Source organism: Engystomops pustulosus, chromosome 3 (assembly GCF_040894005.1).
Source record: "Engystomops pustulosus chromosome 3, aEngPut4.maternal, whole genome shotgun sequence".
In the NCBI taxonomy this organism is placed as follows: domain Eukaryota; kingdom Metazoa; phylum Chordata; class Amphibia; order Anura; family Leptodactylidae; genus Engystomops; species Engystomops pustulosus.
This window is the reverse complement of record NC_092413.1, coordinates 5,729,695-5,751,743: the sequence shown is the minus strand read 5'-3', so window position 1 is coordinate 5,751,743 and position 22,049 is coordinate 5,729,695. Positions and strand designations below refer to the sequence as shown.

The 22,049-nt window shown below is 48.3% G+C and overlaps 1 protein-coding gene across 2 annotated transcripts in view; it reads left to right on the top strand.

Moving 5' to 3' along the window:
- TTBK1 (tau tubulin kinase 1) overlaps positions 1–22,049 on the top strand; it is an 80,006-nt gene that overhangs the window by 44,908 nt on the left and 13,049 nt on the right. For both annotated transcript variants that reach the window (XM_072139836.1, XM_072139837.1), the window contains 4 exons: positions 503–657; positions 738–957; positions 1,053–1,225; positions 4,075–4,615. In XM_072139836.1, coding sequence (XP_071995937.1) covers positions 503–657; positions 738–957; positions 1,053–1,225; positions 4,075–4,615 — 1,089 coding nt within the window. The remainder of the gene's footprint in view (positions 1–502; positions 658–737; positions 958–1,052; positions 1,226–4,074; positions 4,616–22,049) is intronic.

Here is a 22,049-nt window from a genome sequence, read left to right as displayed (position 1 = left end):
GTGGGGACAGTGGCTTCTGTAAGATCCTGCTGATGTCTCTCCTGTCATTGTGGTACCACACACATGATGCTCCAGATCAGCAATGGCCAGAACCTCTGCTATTATACAGGTGGTCACACTGCCTGATGGTCAATGAATCCAGGGCATGTGATAATCATTTCCTTATACCTTCCCAGAATGATGGTGGGGACAGTGGCTTCTGTAAGATGCTGCTGATGTTTCCTCCTTGTGGTTACTTACAACTGATGCTCCAGACCAGCAGTGGCCAGAACTTTTGCTGTGATACAGGTGGTCACATTGGCTGATGGTCAATGAATTTACAAATTTACTGCCCCTAAACCTCTATAGAAGCAGTGGAACACATGGAGGCTCCTCCCGAGTTTTGTTGTCTATTTTGTGATGTTCTACTGAATTTTATGGATGGCCATGAAGCAATGTGACGCGTGTTGTATGGACCTACCTCCTGGTGTGCAGGCTGCTGACTCTCGTCTTGTTGTTGCAGATGATCATGTCTGTGTTTGAGAACAGTATGAAGGAACGTGGAATCACAGAGAACGAGGCCTTTGACTGGGAGAAAGGAGGGACGGACATCTTACTGTCCACCAGCACGTCTACACCCCCGCAGCAGAACACCCGGCAGACGGCCGCCATGTTTGGGTAAGACGAGGGATATCCTGTTGTATGAGTCCATCTCCGCCTCTGCTGGTGGTAACCCCTTCTTCTCCTGTATTTCTCAGGGTAGTTAATGTGACCCCAGTGCCGGGAGACTTACTCCGCGAGAATACCGAAGACGTCCTACAGGGGGAGCATCTCAGCGACCAGGAGAACGCACCCCCTGTCCTCCCCGGCCGGCCAGCAGACATCACCGGGCAGGTCCCCAATGTCGGTTTTAATGACACTGAGGTCTGGGAGGAGACGGATGTCAATCGCAACAAGCTGAGGATTAGTATTAGTAAGGTAAGTGGCCACCATGAGGGGCAGGATCTGAGAGGAGCACAATATGTCTCATACATACAGGTAATAGTCCTGCTTGTGGTGTGTCCTCTCCCCAGACACAATGCCTGATGGAAGATGAACACAGTCGACATGGTTGTCCTAGTTCTCCCATCCGGGCCCCTCCGGAGTCCCCCACCACACAGGCCCGCTCCCTACGTTACAGGCGGGTCAACAGCCCGGAGTCAGATCGGCTATCCACGGCTGACAGAGCAGATCTCCCGGAGAGGAGGTGAGATCCCTGGGAGAGGACGCCATGCCTCTATGTCCTCCATATAACTCAGGTCCTGGTGGTCTCTCTTCATAAGTAATGGCCTGCAGACCACTACATCCATATGTGACTACTCCCAACATTGTGTAAAGCTTTCATGTCCCCTATAATCACTGTTTGGGTTCACTTATCTCAGTAACCTACAGGAGAGGAGAGGGTTAAAGGAATCTGTCACAGGTGTGACCATACAAACTGCAATCACTATTATGTATTGTCCCAGGAGAAATGTGTAATCAGACGTCACCCTGCTGTGCTCTGTGCTCTCTGCAGCTAGTGTTATGTATTGTCCCTGGAGAGATGTGTTATCAGACCTCACACTGCTGTGCTCTGTGCTCTCTGCAGCCAGTGTTATGTATTGTCCCAGGAGAGATGTGTAATCAGACGTCACCCTGCTGTGCTCTGTGCTCTCTGCAGCTAGTGTTATGTATTGTCCCTGGAGAGATGTGTAATCAGACGTCACCCTGCTGTGCTCTGTGCTCTCTGCAGCCAGTGTTATGTATTGTCCCTGGAGAGATGTGTAATCAGACGTCACCCTGCTGTGCTCTGTGCTCTCTGCAGCCAGTGTTATGTATTGTCCCTGGAGAGATGTATAATCAGGCCTCACACTGCTGTGCTCTGTGCTCTCTGCAGCCAGTGTTATGTATTGTCCCTGGAGAGATGTGTAATCAGACCTCACACTGCTGTGCTCTGTGCTCTCTGCAGCCAGTGTTATGTATTGTCCCTGGAGAGATGTGTGATCAGACCTCACACTGCTGTGCTCTGTGCTCTCTGCAGCCAGTGTTATGTATTGTCCCTGGAGAGATGTGTAATCAGGCCTCACACTGCTGTGCTCTGTGCTCTCTGCAGCCAGTGTTATGTATTGTCCCTGGAGAGATGTGTAATCAGACCTCACACTGCTGTGCTCTGTGCTCTCTGCAGCCAGTGTTATGTATTGTCCCTGGAGGGATGTGTAATCAGACCTCACACTGCTGTGCTCTGTGCTCTCTGCAGCCAGTGTTATGTACTGTCCCTGGAGAGATGTGTAATCAGACCTCACACTGCTGTGCTCTGTGCTCTCTGCAGCCAGTGTTATGTATTGTCCCTGGAGAGATGTGTAATCAGACCTCACACTGCTGTGCTCTGTGCTCTCTGCAGCCAGTGTTATGTATTGTCCCTGGAGAGATGTGTTATCAGACCTCACACTGCTGTGCTCTGTGCTCTCTGCAGCCAGTGTTATGTAATGTCCCTGGAGAGATGTGTAATCAGACCTCACACTGCTGTGCTCTGTGCTCTGTGCTCTCTGCAGCCAGTGTTATGTATTGTCCCTGAGAGATGTGTAATCAGACCTCACACTGCTGTGCTCTGTGCTCTCTGCAGCCAGTGTTATGTATTGTCCCTGGAGAGATGTGTAATCAGGCCTCACACTGCTGTGCTCTGTACTCTCTGCAGCAAGTGTTATGTATTGTCCCTGGAGAGATGTGTAATCAGGCCTCACACTGTTGTGCTCTGTGCTCTCTGCAGCCAGTGTTATGTATTGTCCCTGGAGAGATGTGTAATCAGACCTCACACTGCTGTGCTCTGTGCTCTCTGCAGCCAGTGTTATGTATTGTCCCTGGAGAGATGTGTTATCAGACCTCACACTGCTGTGCTCTGTACTCTCTGCAGCAAGTGTTATGTATTGTCCCTGGAGAGATGTGTAATCAGGCCTCACACTGCTGTGCTCTGTGCTCTCTGCAGCCAGTGTTATGTATTGTCCCTGGAGAGATGTGTAATCAGACCTCACACTGCTGTGCTCTGTGCTCTCTGCAGACAGTGTTATGTATTGTCCCTGGAGAGATGTGTAATCAGACCTCACACTGCTGTGCTCTGTGCTCTCTGCAGCCAGTGTTATGTATTGTCCCTGGAGAGATGTGTAATCAGACCTCACACTGCTGTGCTCTGTGCTCTCTGCAGCCAGTGTTATGTATTGTCCCTGGAGAGATGTGTAATCAGACCTCACACTGCTGTGCTCTGTGCTCTCTGCAGCCAGTGTTATGCATTGTCCCTGGAGAGATGTGTAATCAGACCTCACACTGCTGTGCTCTGTGCTCTCTGCAGCCAGTGTTATGTATTGTCCCTGGAGAGATGTGTAATCAGACCTCACACTGCTGTGCTCTGTGCTTTCTGCAGCCAGTGTTATGTATTGTCCCTGGAGAGATGTGTAATCAGACCTCACACTGCTGTGCTCTGTGCTCTCTGCAGCCAGTGTTATGTATTGTGTCTGGAGAGATGTGTAATCAGCCCTCACACTGCTGTGCTCTGTGCTCTCTGCAGCCAGTGTTATGTATTGTCCCTGGAGAGATGTGTAATCAGACCTCACACTGCTGTGCTCTGTGCTCTCTGCAGCCAGTGTTATGTAGTGTCCCTGGAGAGATGTGTAATCAGACCTCACACTGCTGTGCTCTGTGCTCTCTGCAGCCAGTGCTATGTATTGTCCCTGGAGAGATGTGTAATCAGAGTTTTGTGTATGCTGTTAGTAGCAGCAGAACTGTGAAATGCAGTTTATATTCCATGATTGTCTAGTGTACTGCCGTTGTGTCCTGACACTGCTGTTTGTGTATTGAGATGCTACACTATTCCCTTCCATCTGCTATGAGTCACAGCTGTAGTGTTTTAACCAGATGCCTGCTACAGCTGTTACTCAGAGCAGAGGGTCTGTAGAGCAGCCTGCATGGTCACACCTGCTGATAGGTTCCCTGTAATATAACTAGTCCCAATGTTCCATTGTAGTTAGAGGACATGATTGTGTATGTGTCAGGGATGTCTAGCTCTGTGTGATTTGTCTCCTCCAGATCCCGCATGGACCTCCCTGCTTCTCCATCACGCCAGGTCTGCTCCTCTCAGCCGGCTCAGATGTTGTCCATCGATACGGGTCAGGTAGATCGCCAGGCCAGCGGGCGCATGGAGGTGTCAGCGTCTGTAGAGCATGAAGCGCTGAGCAATGCCTTCCGCTCGGTGCCGCTGGCGGAGGAGGAGGACTTTGACAGCAAGGAATGGGTTATCATTGACAAAGAGACGGAGCTGAAGGACTTCCACCCGGGGGCCGAGCCGACAACCTCCGGCACCACAGACGAGGAGCCCGAGGAACTGCGACCCCTGGACGACGGAGAGGAGAGACGCAAGTCTGGTGGTGCGGATGCCGTGGTCAGGCCCAAAGTGCATGAGGTCCGGCCCCGGGCGATGCAGACTGTGGCCGAGGAAGAGACATCATCTCGTAACGAGGGCTCGGAGAACCGGGCAGAAGCCGCTCCGGCCAGTCCATCCCACTCCCATTCTACATCAGCAACACGACAACGGAGGAGGGAGTCAGACCCCACCGGACCTCGGGGACAGGTAAGAGGTGACCAAAGATGGGGGTCGGGGTGACAGCTCACAGGACACGTCCTCTCCCATGTATACTCACAGGAGGGCAGTATGGGGGTGCAGGGGGTGGCAGGGCGGGGAGTCACCACAAGAGTGAAGGCTTATCCCGGACACCGCTCCAGACAGTACCGGCTATTATATGGTAGCGTCATGTAGGTGTCACATTGTGTCCGGGTTATATGGTACTTGGGATGTGACGGTGTCATGTATCGTGTCAGGTATCAGTGCTTACATTGTACTTTGTCCATTTTGTGATGGATTTTATTGTCGTTTTTGGGTTATCAAGTAGTTGTCACTTCCGATAATGACGACATTATGGGATGGATTATGTTGTAGGTTTTACAATTGTGTTAGAGGTTACATTGTAGCAGTGACATTGTGTGATGATTACACTGTAGCTGGGATCACACATGTAGGCGTACGCTATGGTTGTGATATTGTGTGATGATTATGGTGTAGTTGTGACATGTATATAGGGTAACATTGTAGTTGTGACGGGTGATGTTGTAGTTGGGATTGTGAGTTTAAGCTTATGTTGTAGATAAGATATTATGTGATGGTTACATTGTTGCTGTCACATTGTATAATATCACGCTGTATAGTGTGTTACATTGTAGTTGATGCATTGTTGATGTCACGCTGTATAGTTGTTACATTGTGTGACGGGTGATGTAGTTGGGATTGTGTGCTTAAGCTTGTGTTGTAGTTACGATATTGTGTGATGGTTACATTGTTGTTGTCACGCTGTATAGTGGGTTACATTGTAGTTGTTACATGGTGTGACGGGCGATGTTGTAGTTGGGATTGTGTGCTTAAGCTTGTGTTGTAGTTACGATATTGTGTGATGGTTACATTGTAGTTGTTATATTGTTGCTGTCACACTGTATAATATCCCCCTGTATAGTGTGTCACGCTGTATAGTTGTTACATTGTGTGACGGGCGATGTTGTAGTTAGGATCATATGTTTAAGCTGGTGTTGTAGTTACGATATTGTGTGATGGTTACATTGTTGTTGTTGTTGTTGCATTGTGTTTGGCCTGGTAGGTTGTAGCCGTGACACATAACAGTATAAATCCGGAGTCTCTGCTTCTTCTTAGACAGATCTTTTATATGAACCATCAGCAGAGAGAACCTGACCGGCTATGTCTACCTCACACTTAGGTGTCATAGACGTCTCTCCGCCAGTAACCCCACACAGTCTTAACCCTTTGTGTGTGTAGTATGACGGATCTCACTTCTGTACTTGTCTGACTGTAACACCCTGTACTCCTGTGTGTAATGTTCTGCAGCGGCTCCTCCACACAGAGCGGCCGGGACCTTCCTCTGCCGTTACACTGCGCCACACGTGTGGTCAGAGCAGGTCCTCGCGACTTGTCGCCTGTCACACGTTTGCAGTGAACTGGAATTGGGCGATCGGCTTCCATTCTGTTTGGACGGGCCTTAAGGGAGATGTTGTATCGTAAAGGAGACCATGTATGGACCATGGATGAGTAACACTGACCTCAGCGTGCAGCTCGCGTCCATGCTCACGTCATTCCAGCCTCCAATAATCTGTAAACTGGTTTATTCTGACTGTACAACTGACTTCAGCACAAGCTGATCCTCAGATCCCACCGGCTCCCAGCTAAGGGAAGCTACTGGGGAGGGGCAGGTGGCGCAGGCCCAAGACACAGGGTGCTCCTGAAGATGCTCACCGCATGCACTGACGCAACACGTAGCTAGAAGCAGGAAGAAAGTCTCATCATTGCCTGACTCCTTTCCCTCCGCTCTTCTTGATGTTTTTCAGCTGGAGGAGGACAGGCTCTCCCAGCACCCCCTGCCGAGGTACAGCCCCCTTCGTAGACTGGCATCTTCCGTCTTCTCATCCTCTACACTGGAGACTGAGCATTACCCACATCCTACAGGCACCTTCATCCAGCGCAGCCGCTCCGCAGAGAGCAGTCCCGTACGTCTGCCTCACCGCCGGCACCAACCACTGCCTGCCGGTAACCACAGACTGGTGCCCTCTGTGCTCCGGATCTCCCGCTCCCAGCTTCAGCAGGTGTGGGCACGCTTCACTCACAAGACATAGCTGCGCAGGGCTGCCCATGGGAGGCACAAGGGGCCGGAGCCTTGACGTAATGCAATACAATCACGCAAAGCTGTGCCCAACATTGAGCTTCCCACCACATTGGTCCACCATGACTGGAGATGTCCTGCTAAGAACTTCTCATCTTCTCCATGGTGGAGACAACTACGAGGGATACTCCTGGCTCCGTTAGGCTGTGTTAGGAAGGTGTCTGCCCAAGATGGAGTCTTCTCTTCCTTGATGAACCAGCACTGGAGCTGTACAGATGTGGCACCGGACTCTGGAGACACCAGCATCTTCTGCCATCCTCAGCGGACAATGTCTCCACTCTCACCCATGTAGCCAGACTCTTCCTGTGCCTCGTCCTGGCCCCTCTGTGCTGTCACTCGAGACTCCTTAAACGTTGCTGCTTCCACCTTGGACCTTGCGCTAGACTCGGACTCTTCGATGTGGATCTTGATGCACAGTCTTCTTTCGGTTATTGGTCTCTGAGAGACCATTTGCACTGCAGAAGGAAGATGTGACTGGGCACAGGGAACTGCATGCCTCACTTTGCACGCCTGCGCCACCTGCTCCCGTACTACCCTGCTGTGCCTAACTGTGCCCCCCGCAATGTATTATAAGCCCCTGACACTAAGGGCTCTGTATCAGAGGTGCTGGCAACATCTGCAGCATCTAGAATGACTGAGCATTACCGCACTCAATGCCAGACGTGACGTCAGTGTTATGGGTTCTTATAGGTTCTCCTAGATCCAAACCTCACTGGTACTCCTACTGTTATCCCTATTACACTCTATAACCCCTCCTACTACCTCCTGTAGCTCCTCCCTATAACCCCTCCTATGACCTCCTGTAGCTCCTCCCTATAACCTCTCCTATTATTCTGTAGCTCCTCCCTATAACCCCTGCTATTACCTCCTGTAGCTCCTCCCTATAACCCCTCCTATGACCTCCTGTAGCTCCTCCCTATAACCTCTCCTATTATTCTGTAGCTCCTCCCTATAACCCCTACTACTACTTCCTGTAGCTCCTCCCTCTAACCCCTCCTACTTCCTGTAGCTCCTCCCTATAATCCCTCCGATTACTTCCTGTATCTCCTCCCTATAACCCTTCCAAATAATCTGTAGCTCCTCCCTATAACCCCTCCTATTACTTCCTGTAGCTCCTCCCTATAACCCCTCCTATTACTTCCTGTAGCTCCTCCCTATAACCCCTCCTATTACTCCCTGTGGCTCCTCCCTATAGCCCCTCCTATTACTTCCTGTGGCTCCTCCCTATAGCCCCTCCTATTACTTCCTGTAGCTCCTCCCTATAACCCCTCCTATTACTCCCTCTGGCTCCTCCCTATAACCCCTCCTATTATTTCCTGTAGCTCCTCCCTATAGCCCCTCCTATTACTTCCTGTAGCTCCTCCCTATAACCCCTCCTATTGCTCCCAGTGGCTCCTCCCTATGACCCCTCCGATTACTCCATATAGCTCCACCCTATAACCCCTCCTATTATTCTCTGTAGCTCCTCCCTATAACCCCTCCTATTACTCCATATAGCTCCACCCTATAACCCCTCCTATTATTCTCTGTAGCTCCTCCCTATAACCCCTCCTATTACTTCCTGTAGCCCCACCCTATAACCCCTACTATTCCTCTGTATCTCCTCCCTATAACCCCTCCTATGACCTCCTGTAGCTCCTCCCTATAACCCCTCCTATTCCTCTGTATCTCCACCCCATAAACCTTCCTATTATTCTCTGTAGCTCCTCCCTATAACCCCTAATATTACTTCCTGTAGCTCCTCCCTATAACCCCTCCTACTACTTCCTGTAGCTCCTCCCTATAACCCCTCCGATTACTTCCTGTACCTCCTCCCTATAACCCTTCCTATTACCTCCTGTAGCTCCTTCCTATAACCCCTCCTATTACTCTGTAGCTCCTCCCTTTAACCCCTCCTATTACTTCTTGTACCTCCTCCCTATAACCCCTCCTATTACTTCCTGTAGCTCCTCCCTATAACCCCTCCTTTTACTTCCTGTGGCTCCTCCCTATGACCCCTCCTATTACTCCCTGTGGCTCCTCCCTATAACCCCTCCTATTACTCCATATAGCTCCACCCTATAACCCCTCCTATTATTTTCTGTAGCTCCTCCCTATAACCCCTCCTATTACTTCCTGTAGCCCCACCCTATAACCCCTCCTATTACTTCCTGTAGCTCCTCCCTATAACCCCTCCTATTCCTCTGTAGCTCCTCCCTATAACCCCTCCTATTGTGCTGTAGCTCCTCCCTAGAGCCCCTCCTATTACTTCCTGTAGCCCCACCCTATAACCCCTACTATTCCTCTGTATCTCCTCCCTATAACCCCTACTATTCCTCTGTATCTCCTCCCTATAACCCCTCCTATGACCTCCTGTAGCTCCTCCCTATAACCCCTCCTATTACTCCCTGCTGTTCCTCCCTATAACCCCTCCTATTATTCGGTAGCTCCTCCCTATAACCCCTGTTATTACTCTTTAGCTCCTCCAATTGATTCCAGTAGCTCCACCCTATAGCCCCTATTACTCTGTGGCTCTGCCCCATAGCCCTCCTATTACTCCATATAGCTCTGCACTACAGTTCTCCCTATTACTTCCTATATAATCCTGATTACACCCTTTTAACCCTTTATATGCCTTGACTCCATGTGCCACCCCCTAGTTGGCAGTCCGGCCTGTGATGGGGTGTGCACCATAGGCTTCTTATACCTATATGCTGTGTATGTTTGTGTAGGAGACGTGGTCCTGGCGGTGGCCTGTGCCGTGGTGTACAATGCAGACCTCATTAGAGGAGGGGGATGTGTCCCCCACTACTTCCCCCTCTGAGCTTGAATTTACACTGATGCTGCTGAGAGTTACAGGGTCTGTGGGTGTCTCCGTGGCCAGGGAGGTGCCACCTTTCCTGCCACGTGCTCTGCTGACCCCATAACTTCTACATATAAGGTCTTATGGGACGGGAAACGTGTCTAGGAAAGTACGGTGCATGCCGCGGTCTGATTGGCTGAGTTACATGATGCGCCAGAGCTGACATGAGGAGGTGGATCCTGATTGGCTCGCTTGTTGCGGCTTGACGGCTTTCACCTCTGCGGCTCAGCTCCCAGCATCATGTGATAGGGACTTAGAGGAAAAAATTGTTTAGTTTTTTTTGTTTGCTTTTTTGTAAATTATTTAGAAAAATTTTTACAATATCCAAAGGAAAACGCTGAGACGATCAGTCGGCGGAAGTGACGCGGCTTCTCGGCAATTTTACATAGACGCAAACAAAGGGAAATGTATTGTATGCAATAATAAAGAGTGTAAAGATACAACGTGTCCTGTCACCCCTAATGATAACACTTCATACATACAGGATACACCGGAGACTCTGCACACAGCACACAGATAGTATAGACAGGCAGTGTGATGTCACATCTCATAGGATACACTGGAGACCCTGCACACAGCACACAGATAGTATAGACAGGCAGTGTGATGTCACATCTCATAGGATACACTGGAGACTCTGCACACAGCACACAGATAGTATAGACAGGCAGTGTGATGTTACATCTCATAGGATACACTGGAGACCCTGCACACAGCACACAGATAGTATAGACAGGCAGTGTGATGTCACATCTCATAGGATACACTGGAGACTCTGCACACAGCACACAGATAGTATAGACAGGCAGTGTGATGTTACATCTCATAGGATACACTGGAGACCCTGCACACAGCACACAGATAGTATAGACAGGCAGTGTGATGTCACATCTCATAGGATACACTGGAGACTCTGCACACAGCACACAGATAGTATAGACAGGCAGTGTGATGTCACATCTCATAGGATACACTGGAGACCCTGCACACAGCACACAGATAGTATAGACAGGCAGTGTAATGTCACATCTCATAGGATACACTGGAGGCTCTGCACACAGCACACAGATAGTATAGACAGGCAGTGTGATGTCACATCTCATAGGATACACTGGAGACTCTGCACACAGCACACAGATAGTATAGACAGGCAGTGTGATGTCACATCTCATAGGATACACTGGAGACCCTGCACACAGCACACACAGATAGTATAGACAGGCAGTGTGATGTTACATCTCATAGGATACACTGGAGACCCTGCACACAGCACACAGATAGTATAGACAGGCAGTGTGATGTCACATCTCATAGGATACACTGGAGACTCTGCACACAGCACACAGATAGTATAGACAGGCAGTGTGATGTCACATCTCATAGGATACACTGGAGACCCTGCACACAGCACACAGATAGTATAGACAGGCAGTGTGATGTCACATCTCATAGGATACACTGGAGACTCTGCACACAGCACACAGATAGTATAGACAGGCAGTGTGATGTCACATCTCATAGGATACACTGGAGACCCTGCACACAGCACACAGATAGTATAGACAGGCAGTGTGATGTCACATCTCATAGGATACACTGGAGACCCTGCACACAGCACACAGATAGTATAGACAGGCAGTGTGATGTTACATCTCATAGGATACACTGGAGACTCTGCACACAGCACACAGATAGTATAGACAGGCAGTGTGATGTTACATCTCATAGGATACACTGGAGACTCTGCACACAGCACACACAGATAGTATAGACAGGCAGTGTGATGTCACATCTCATAGGATACACTGGAGACTCTGCACACAGCACACAGATAGTATAGACAGGCAGTGTGATGTTACATCTCATAGGATACACTGGAGACCCTGCACACAGCACACAGATAGTATAGACAGGCAGTGTGATGTCACATCTCATAGGATACACTGGAGACTCTGCACACAGCACACAGATAGTATAGACAGGCAGTGTGATGTTACATCTCATAGGATACACTGGAGACTCTGCACACAGCACACAGATAGTATAGACAGGCAGTGTGATGTCACATCTCATAGGATACACTGGAGACTCTGCACACAGCACACAGATAGTATAGACAGGCAGTGTGATGTCACATCTCATAGGATACACTGGAGACTCTGCACACAGCACACAGATAGTATAGACAGGCAGTGTGATGTTACATCTCATAGGATACACTGGAGACCCTGCACACAGCACACAGATAGTATAGACAGGCAGTGTGATGTTACATCTCATAGGATACACTGGAGACTCTGCACACAGCACACAGATAGTATAGACAGGCAGTGTGATGTCACATCTCATAGGATACACTGGAGACTCTGCACACAGCACACAGATAGTATAGACAGGCAGTGTGATGTTACATCTCATAGGATACACTGGAGACTCTGCACACAGCACACAGATAGTATAGACAGGCAGTGTGATGTCACATCTCATAGGATACACTGGAGACTCTGCACACAGCACACACAGATAGTATAGACAGGCAGTGTGATGTCACATCTCATAGGATACACTGGAGACTCTGCACACAGCACACAGATAGTATAGACAGGCAGTGTGATGTTACATCTCATAGGATACACTGGAGACTCTGCACACAGCACACAGATAGTATAGACAGGCAGTGTGATGTTACATCTCATAGGATACACTGGAGACTCTGCACACAGCACACAGATAGTATAGACAGGCAGTGTGATGTTACATCTCATAGGATACACTGGAGACTCTGCACACAGCACACACAGATAGTATAGACAGGCAGTGTGATGTCACATCTCATAGGATACACTGGAGACCCTGCACACAGCACACAGATAGTATAGACAGGCAGTGTGATGTCACATCTCATAGGATACACTGGAGACCCTGCACACAGCACACACAGATAGTATAGACAGGCAGTGTGATGTCACATCTCATAGGATACACTGGAGACCCTGCACACAGCACACACAGATAGTATAGACAGGCAGTGTGATGTTACATCTCATAGGATACACTGGAGACTCTGCACACAGCACACACAGATAGTATAGACAGGCAGTGTGATGTCACATCTCATAGGATACACTGGAGACCCTGCACACAGCACACAGATAGTATAGACAGGCAGTGTGATGTCACATCTCATAGGATACACTGGAGACCCTGCACACAGCACACAGATAGTATAGTCAGGCAGTGTGATGTTACATCTCATAGGATACACTGGAGACTCTGCACACAGCACACAGATAGTATAGACAGGCAGTGTGATGTCACATCACATAGGATACACTGGAGACCCTGCACACAGCACACACAGATAGGATAGACAGGCAGTGTGATGTTACATCTCATAGGATACACTGGAGACCCTGCACACAGCACACACAGATAGTATAGACAGGCAGTGTGATGTCACATCTCATAGGATACACTGGAGACTCTGCACACAGCACACAGATAGTATAGACAGGCAGTGTGATGTCACATCTCATAGGATACACTGGAGGCTCTGCACACAGCACACAGATAGTATAGACAGGCAGTGTGATGTTACATCTCATAGGATACACTGGAGACCCTGCACACAGCACACAGATAGTATAGACAGGCAGTGTGATGTTACGTCTCATAGGATACACTGGAGACCCTGCACACAGCACACAGATAGTATAGACAGGCAGTGTGATGTCACATCTCATAGGATACACTGGAGACCCTGCACACAGCACACACAGATAGTATAGACAGGCAGTGTGATGTCACATCTCATAGGATACACTGGAGACCCTGCACACAGCACACACAGATAGGATAGACAGGCAGTGTGATGTTACATCTCATAGGATACACTGGAGACCCTGCACACAGCACACACAGATAGTATAGACAGGCAGTGTGATGTCACATCTCATAGGATACACTGGAGACTCTGCACACAGATAGTATAGACAGGCAGTGTGATGTCACATCTCATAGGATACACTGGAGACTCTGCACACAGCACACAGATAGTATAGACAGGCAGTGTGATGTCACATCTCATAGGATACACTGGAGACCCTGCACACAGCACACAGATAGTATAGACAGGCAGTGTGATGTCACATCTCATAGGATACACTGGAGACCCTGCACACAGCACACAGATAGTATAGACAGGCAGTGTGATGTTACGTCTCATAGGATACACTGGAGACCCTGCACACAGCACACAGATAGTATAGACAGGCAGTGTGATGTCACATCTCATAGGATACACTGGAGGCTCTGCACACAGCACACAGATAGTATAGACAGGCAGTGTGATGTTACATCTCATAGGATACACTGGAGACCCTGCACACAGCACACAGATAGTATATACAGGCAGTTTGATGTCACATCTCATAGGATACACTGGAGACTCTGCACACAGCACACACAGATAGTATAGACAGGCAGTGTGATGTCACATCTCATAGGATACACTGGAGACCCTGCACACAGCACACAGATAGTATAGACAGGCAGTGTGATGTCACATCTCATAGGATACACCGGAGACCCTGCACACAGCACACAGATAGTATAGACAGGCAGTGTGATGTTACATCTCATAGGATACACTGGAGACTCTGCACACAGCACACAGATAGTATAGACAGGCAGTGTGATGTCACATCTCATAGGATACACTGGAGACTCTGAACACAGTACACAGATAGTATAGACAGGCAGTGTGATGTCACATCTCATAGGATACACTGGAGACCCTGCACACAGCACACAGATAGTATAGACAGGCAGTGTGATGTTACATCTCATAGGATACACTGGAGACCCTGCACACAGCACACAGATAGTATAGACAGGCAGTGTGATGTCACATCTCATAGGATACACTGGAGACTCTGCACACAGCACACAGATAGTATAGACAGGCAGTGTGATGTCACATCTCATAGGATACACTGGAGACCCTGCACACAGCACACAGATAGTATAGACAGGCAGTGTGATGTCACATCTCATAGGATACACTGGAGACCCTGCACACAGCACACAGATAGTATAGACAGGCAGTGTGATGTCACATCTCATAGGATACACTGGAGACCCTGCACACAGCACACAGATAGTATAGACAGGCAGTGTGATGTTACATCTCATAGGATACACTGGAGACTCTGCACACAGCACACAGATAGTATAGACAGGCAGTGTGATGTCACATCTCATAGGATACACTGGAGACTCTGCACACAGCACACAGATAGTATAGACAGGCAGTGTGATGTCACATCTCATAGGATACACTGGAGACCCTGCACACAGCACACAGATAGTATAGACAGGCAGTGTGATGTCACATCTCATAGGATACACTGGAGACCCTGCACACAGCACACAGATAGTATAGACAGGCAGTGTGATGTTACATCTCATAGGATACACTGGAGACCCTGCACACAGCACACAGATAGTATAGACAGGCAGTGTGATGTTACATCTCATAGGATACACTGGAGACCCTGCACACAGATAGTATAGACAGGCAGTGTGATGTCACATCTCATATGATACACTGGAGACCCTGCACACAGCACACAGATAGTATAGACAGGCAGTGTGATGTCACATCTCATAGGATACACTGGAGACCCTGCACACAGCACACAGATAGTATAGACAGGCAGTGTGATGTTACATCTCATAGGATACACTGGAGACCCTGCACACAGCACACAGATAGTATAGACAGGCAGTGTGATGTCACATCTCATAGGATACACTGGAGACTCTGCACACAGCACACACAGATAGTATAGACAGGCAGTGTGATGTTACGTCTCATAGCATACACTGGAGACCCTGCACACAGCACACAGATAGTATAGACAGGCAGTGTGATGTCACATCTCATAGGATACACTGGAGACTCTGCACACAGCACACACAGATAGTATAGACAGGCAGTGTGATGTTACATCTCATAGGATACACTGGAGACCCTGCACACAGCACACAGATAGTATAGACAGGCAGTGTGCTGTTACATCTCATAGGATACACTGGAGACTCTGCACACAGCACACACAGATAGTATAGACAGGCAGTGTGATGTCACATCTCATAGGATACACTGGAGACCCTGCACACAGCACACACAGATAGTATAGACAGGCAGTGTGATGTCACATCTCATAGGATACACTGGAGACCCTGCACACAGCACACAGATAGTATAGACAGGCAGTGTGATGTCACATCTCATAGGATACACTGGAGACCCTGCACACAGCACACAGATAGTATAGACAGGCAGTGTGATGTCACATCTCATAGGATACACTGGAGACTCTGCACACAGCACACACAGATAGTATAGACAGGCAGTGTGATGTTACATCTCATAGGATACACTGGAGACCCTGCACACAGCACACAGATAGTATAGACAGGCAGTGTGCTGTTACATCTCATAGGATACACTGGAGACTCTGCACACAGCACACACAGATAGTATAGACAGGCAGTGTGATGTCACATCTCATAGGATACACTGGAGACCCTGCACACAGCACACACAGATAGTATAGACAGGCAGTGTGATGTCACATCTCATAGGATACACTGGAGACCCTGCACACAGCACACAGATAGTATAGACAGGCAGTGTGATGTCACATCTCATAGGATACACTGGAGACCCTGCACACAGCACACAGATAGTATAGACAGGCAGTGTGATGTCACATCTCATAGGATACACCGGAAACCCCGCACACAGCACACAGATAGTATAGACAGGCAGTGTGATGTCACATCTCATAGGATACACTGGAGACTCTGCACACAGCACACAGATAGTATAGACAGGCAGTGTGATGTTACATCTCATAGGATACACTGGAGACCCTGCACACAGCACACAGATAGTATAGACAGGCAGTGTGATGTTACATCTCATAGGATACACTGGAGACTCTGCACACAGCACACAGATAGTATAGACAGGCAGTGTGATGTCACATCTCATAGGATACACTGGAGACTCTGCACACAGCACACAGATAGTATAGACAGGCAGTGTGATGTCACATCTCATAGGATACACTGGAGACCCTGCACACAGCACACAGATAGTATAGACAGGCAGTGTGATGTCACATCTCATAGGATACACTGGAGACCCTGCACACAGCACACAGATAGTATAGACAGGCAGTGTGATGTTACATCTCATAGGATACACTGGAGACCCTGCACACAGCACACAGATAGTATAGACAGGCAGTGTGATGTCACATCTCATAGGATACACTGGAGACCCTGCACACAGCACACAGATAGTATAGACAGGCAGTGTGATGTCACATCTCATAGGATACACTGGAGACTCTGCACACAGCACACAGATAGTATAGACAGGCAGTGTGATGTTACATCTCATAGGATACACTGGAGACCCTGCACACAGCACACAGATAGTATAGACAGGCAGTGTGATGTTACATCTCATAGGATACACTGGAGACTCTGCACACAGCACACAGATAGTATAGACAGGCAGTGTGATGTCACATCTCATAGGATACACTGGAGACTCTGCACACAGCACACAGATAGTATAGACAGGCAGTGTGATGTCACATCTCATAGGATACACTGGAGACCCTGCACACAGCACACAGATAGTATAGACAGGCAGTGTGATGTTACATCTCATAGGATACACTGGAGACCCTGCACACAGATAGTATAGACAGGCAGTGTGATGTCACATCTCATATGATACACTGGAGACCCTGCACACAGCACACAGATAGTATAGACAGGCAGTGTGATGTCACATCTCATAGGATACACTGGAGACCCTGCACACAGCACACAGATAGTATAGACAGGCAGTGTGATGTTACATCTCATAGGATACACTGGAGACCCTGCACACAGCACACAGATAGTATAGACAGGCAGTGTGATGTTACATCTCATAGGATACACTGGAGACCCTGCACACAGCACACAGATAGTATAGACAGGCAGTGTGATGTTACGTCTCATAGGATACACTGGAGACCCTGCACACAGCACACAGATAGTATAGACAGGCAGTGTGATGTCACATCTCATAGGATACACTGGAGACTCTGCACACAGCACACAGATAGTATAGACAGGCAGTGTGATGTCACATCTCATAGGATACACTGGAGACTCTGCACACAGCACACACAGATAGTATAGACAGGCAGTGTGATGTTACATCTCATAGGATACACTGGAGACCCTGCACACAGCACACAGATAGTATAGACAGGCAGTGTGATGTCACATCTCATAGGATACACCGGAGACCGTGCACACAGCACACAGATAGTATAGACAGGCAGTGTGATGTTACATCTCATAGGATACACTGGAGACTCTGCACACAGCACACACAGATAGTATAGACAGGCAGTGTGATGTCACATCTCATAGGATACACTGGAGACCCTGCACACAGCACACACAGATAGTATAGACAGGCAGTGTGATGTCACATCTCATAGGATACACTGGAGACCCTGCACACAGCACACAGATAGTATAGACAGGCAGTGTGATGTCACATCTCATAGGATACACTGGAGACCCTGCACACAGATAGTATAGACAGGCAGTGTGATGTCACATCTCATAGGATACACCGGAAACCCCGCACACAGCACACAGATAGTATAGACAGGCAGTGTGATGTCACATCTCATAGGATACACTGGAGACTCTGCACACAGCACACAGATAGTATAGACAGGCAGTGTGATGTCACATCTCATAGGATACACTGGAGACCCTGCACACAGCACACAGATAGTATATACAGGCAGTGTGATGTCACATCTCATAGGATACACTGGAGACCCTGCACACAGCACACAGATAGTATAGACAGGCAGTGTGATGTCACATCTCATAGGATACACTGCAGACTCTGCACACAGCACACAGATAGTATAGACAGGCAGTGTGATGTCACATCTCATAGGATACACTGGAGACCCTGCACACAGCACACAGATAGTATAGACAGGCAGTGTGATGTTACATCTCATAGGATACACTGGAGACCCTGCACACAGCACACACAGATAGTATAGACAGGCAGTGTGATGTCACATCTCATAGGATACACTGGAGACTCTGCACACAGCACACAGATAGTATAGTCAGGCAGTGTGATGTTACATCTCATAGGATACACTGGAGACTCTGCACACAGCACACAGATAGTATAGACAGGCAGTGTGATGTTACGTCTCATAGGATACACTGGAGACCCTGCACACAGCACACAGATAGTATAGACAGGCAGTGTGATGTCACATCTCATAGGATACACTGGAGACTCTGCACACAGCACACAGATAGTATAGACAGGCAGTGTGATGTCACATCTCATAGGATACACTGGAGACTCTGCACACAGCACACAGATAGTATAGACAGGCAGTGTGATGTTACATCTCATAGGATACACTGGAGACCCTGCACACAGCACACAGATAGTATAGCCAGGCAGTGTGATGTTACATCTCATAGGATACACTGGAGACTCTGCACACAGCACACACAGATAGTATAGACAGGCAGTGTGATGTCACATCTCATAGGATACACTGGAGACTCTGCACACAGCACACAGATAGTATAGACAGGCAGTGTGATGTCACATCTCATAGGATACACTGGAGACCCTGCACACAGCACACACAGATAGTATAGACAGGCAGTGTGATGTCACATCTCATAGGATACACTGGAGACCCTGCACACAGCACACAGATAGTATAGACAGGCAGTGTGATGTCACATCTCATAGGATACACTGCAGACCCTGCACACAGCACACAGATAGTATAGACAGGCAGTGTGATGTCACATCTCATAGGATACACTGGAGACCCTGCACACAGCACACAGATAGTATAGACAGGCAGTGTGATGTCACATCTCATAGGATACACCGGAAACCCTGCACACAGCACACAGATAGTATAGACAGGCAGTGTGATGTCACATCTCATAGGATACACTGGAGACTCTGCACACAGATAGTATGGACAGGCAGTGTGATGTTACATCTCATAGGATACACTGGAGACTCTGCACACAGCACACACAGATAGTATAGACAGGCAGTGTGATGTTACATCTCATAGGATACACTGGAGACTCTGCACACAGCACACAGATAGTATAGACAGGCAGTGTGATGTTACATCTCATAGGATACACTGGAGACTCTGCACACAGCACACAGATAGTATAGACAGGCAGTGTGATGTCACATCTCATAGGATACACTGGAGACCCTGCACACAGCACACAGATAGTATAGACAGGCAGTGTGATGTTACATCTCATAGGATACACTGGAGACTCTGCACACAGCACACAGATAGTATAGACAGGCAGTGTGATGTCACATCTCATAGGATACACTGGAGACTTTGCACACAGCACACACAGATAGTATAGACAGGCAGTGTGATGTCACATCTCATAGGATACACTGGAGACCCTGCACACAGCACACAGATAGTATAGACAGGCAGTGTGATGTTACATCTCATAGGATACACTGGAGACTCTGCACACAGCACACAGATAGTATAGACAGGCAGTGTGATGTCACATCTCATAGGATACACTGGAGACTTTGCACACAGCACACACAGATAGTATAGACAGGCAGTGTGATGTCACATCTCATAGGATACACTGGAGACCCTGCACACAGCACACAGATAGTATAGACAGGCAGTGTGATGTTACATCTCATAGGATACACTGGAGGCTCTGCACACAGCACACAGATAGTATAGACAGGCAGTGTGATGTCACATCTCATAGGATACACTGGAGACCCTGCACACAGCACACACAGATAGTATAGAAAGGCAGTGTGATGTCACATCTCATAGGATACACTGGAGACTCTGCACACAGCACACACAGATAGTATAGACAGGCAGTGTGATGTCACATCTCATAGGATACACTGGAGACTCTGCACACAGCACACACAGATAGTATATACATGCAGTGTGATGTTACATCTCATAGGATACACTGGAGACCCTGCACACAGCACACAGATAGTATATACAGGCAGTGTGATGTCACATCTCATAGGATACACTGGAGACTCTGCACACAGCACACAGATAGTATAGACAGGCAGTGTGATGTCACATCTCATAGGATACACTGGAGGCTCTGCACACAGCACACAGTATAGACAGGCAGTGTGATGTTACTTCTCATAGGAAACACTGGAGACTCTGCACACAGATAGTATAGACAGGCAGTGTGATGTTACATCTCATAGGATACACTGGAGACTCTGCACACAGCACACAGATAGTATAGACAGGCAGTGTGATGTCACATCTCATAGGATACACTGGAGACCCTGCACACAGCACACACAGATAGTATAGACAGGCAGTGTGATGTTACATCTCATAGGATACACTGGAGACCCTGCACACAGCACACAGATAGTATAGACAGGCAGTGTGATGTTACATCTCATAGGATACACTGGAGACTCTGCACACAGCACACAGATAGTATAGACAGGCAGTGTGATGTTACATCTCATAGGATACACTGGAGACTCTGCACACAGCACACAGATAGTATAGACAGGCAGTGTGATGTTACATCTCATAGGATACACTGGAGACTCTGCACACAGCACACAGATAGTATAGACAGGCAGTGTGATGTCACATCTCATAGGATGCACTGGAGACTCTGCACACAGCACACACAGATAATATAGACAGGCAGTGTGATGTCACATCTCATAGGATACACTGGAGACCCTGCACACAGCACACAGATAGTATAGACAGGCAGTGTGATGTCACATCTCATAGGATACACTGGAGACCCTGCACACAGCACACAGATAGTATAGACAGGCAGTGTGATGTTACATCTCATAGGATACACTGGAGACTCTGCACACAGCACACACAGATAGTATAGACAGGCAGTGTGATGTCACATCTCATAGGATACACTGGAGACCCTGCACACAGCACACACAGATAGTATAGACAGGCAGTGTGATGTCACATCTCATAGGATACACTGGAGACCCTGCACACAGCACACAGATAGTATAGACAGGCAGTGTGATGTTACATCTCATAGGATACACTGGAGACTCTGCACACAGCACACACAGATAGTATAGACAGGCAGTGTGATGTCACATCTCATAGGATACACTGGAGACTCTGCACACAGCACACAGATAGTATAGACAGGCAGTGTGATGTTACATCTCATAGGATACACTGGAGACCCTGCACACAGCACACAGATAGTATAGACAGGCAGTGTGATGTTACATC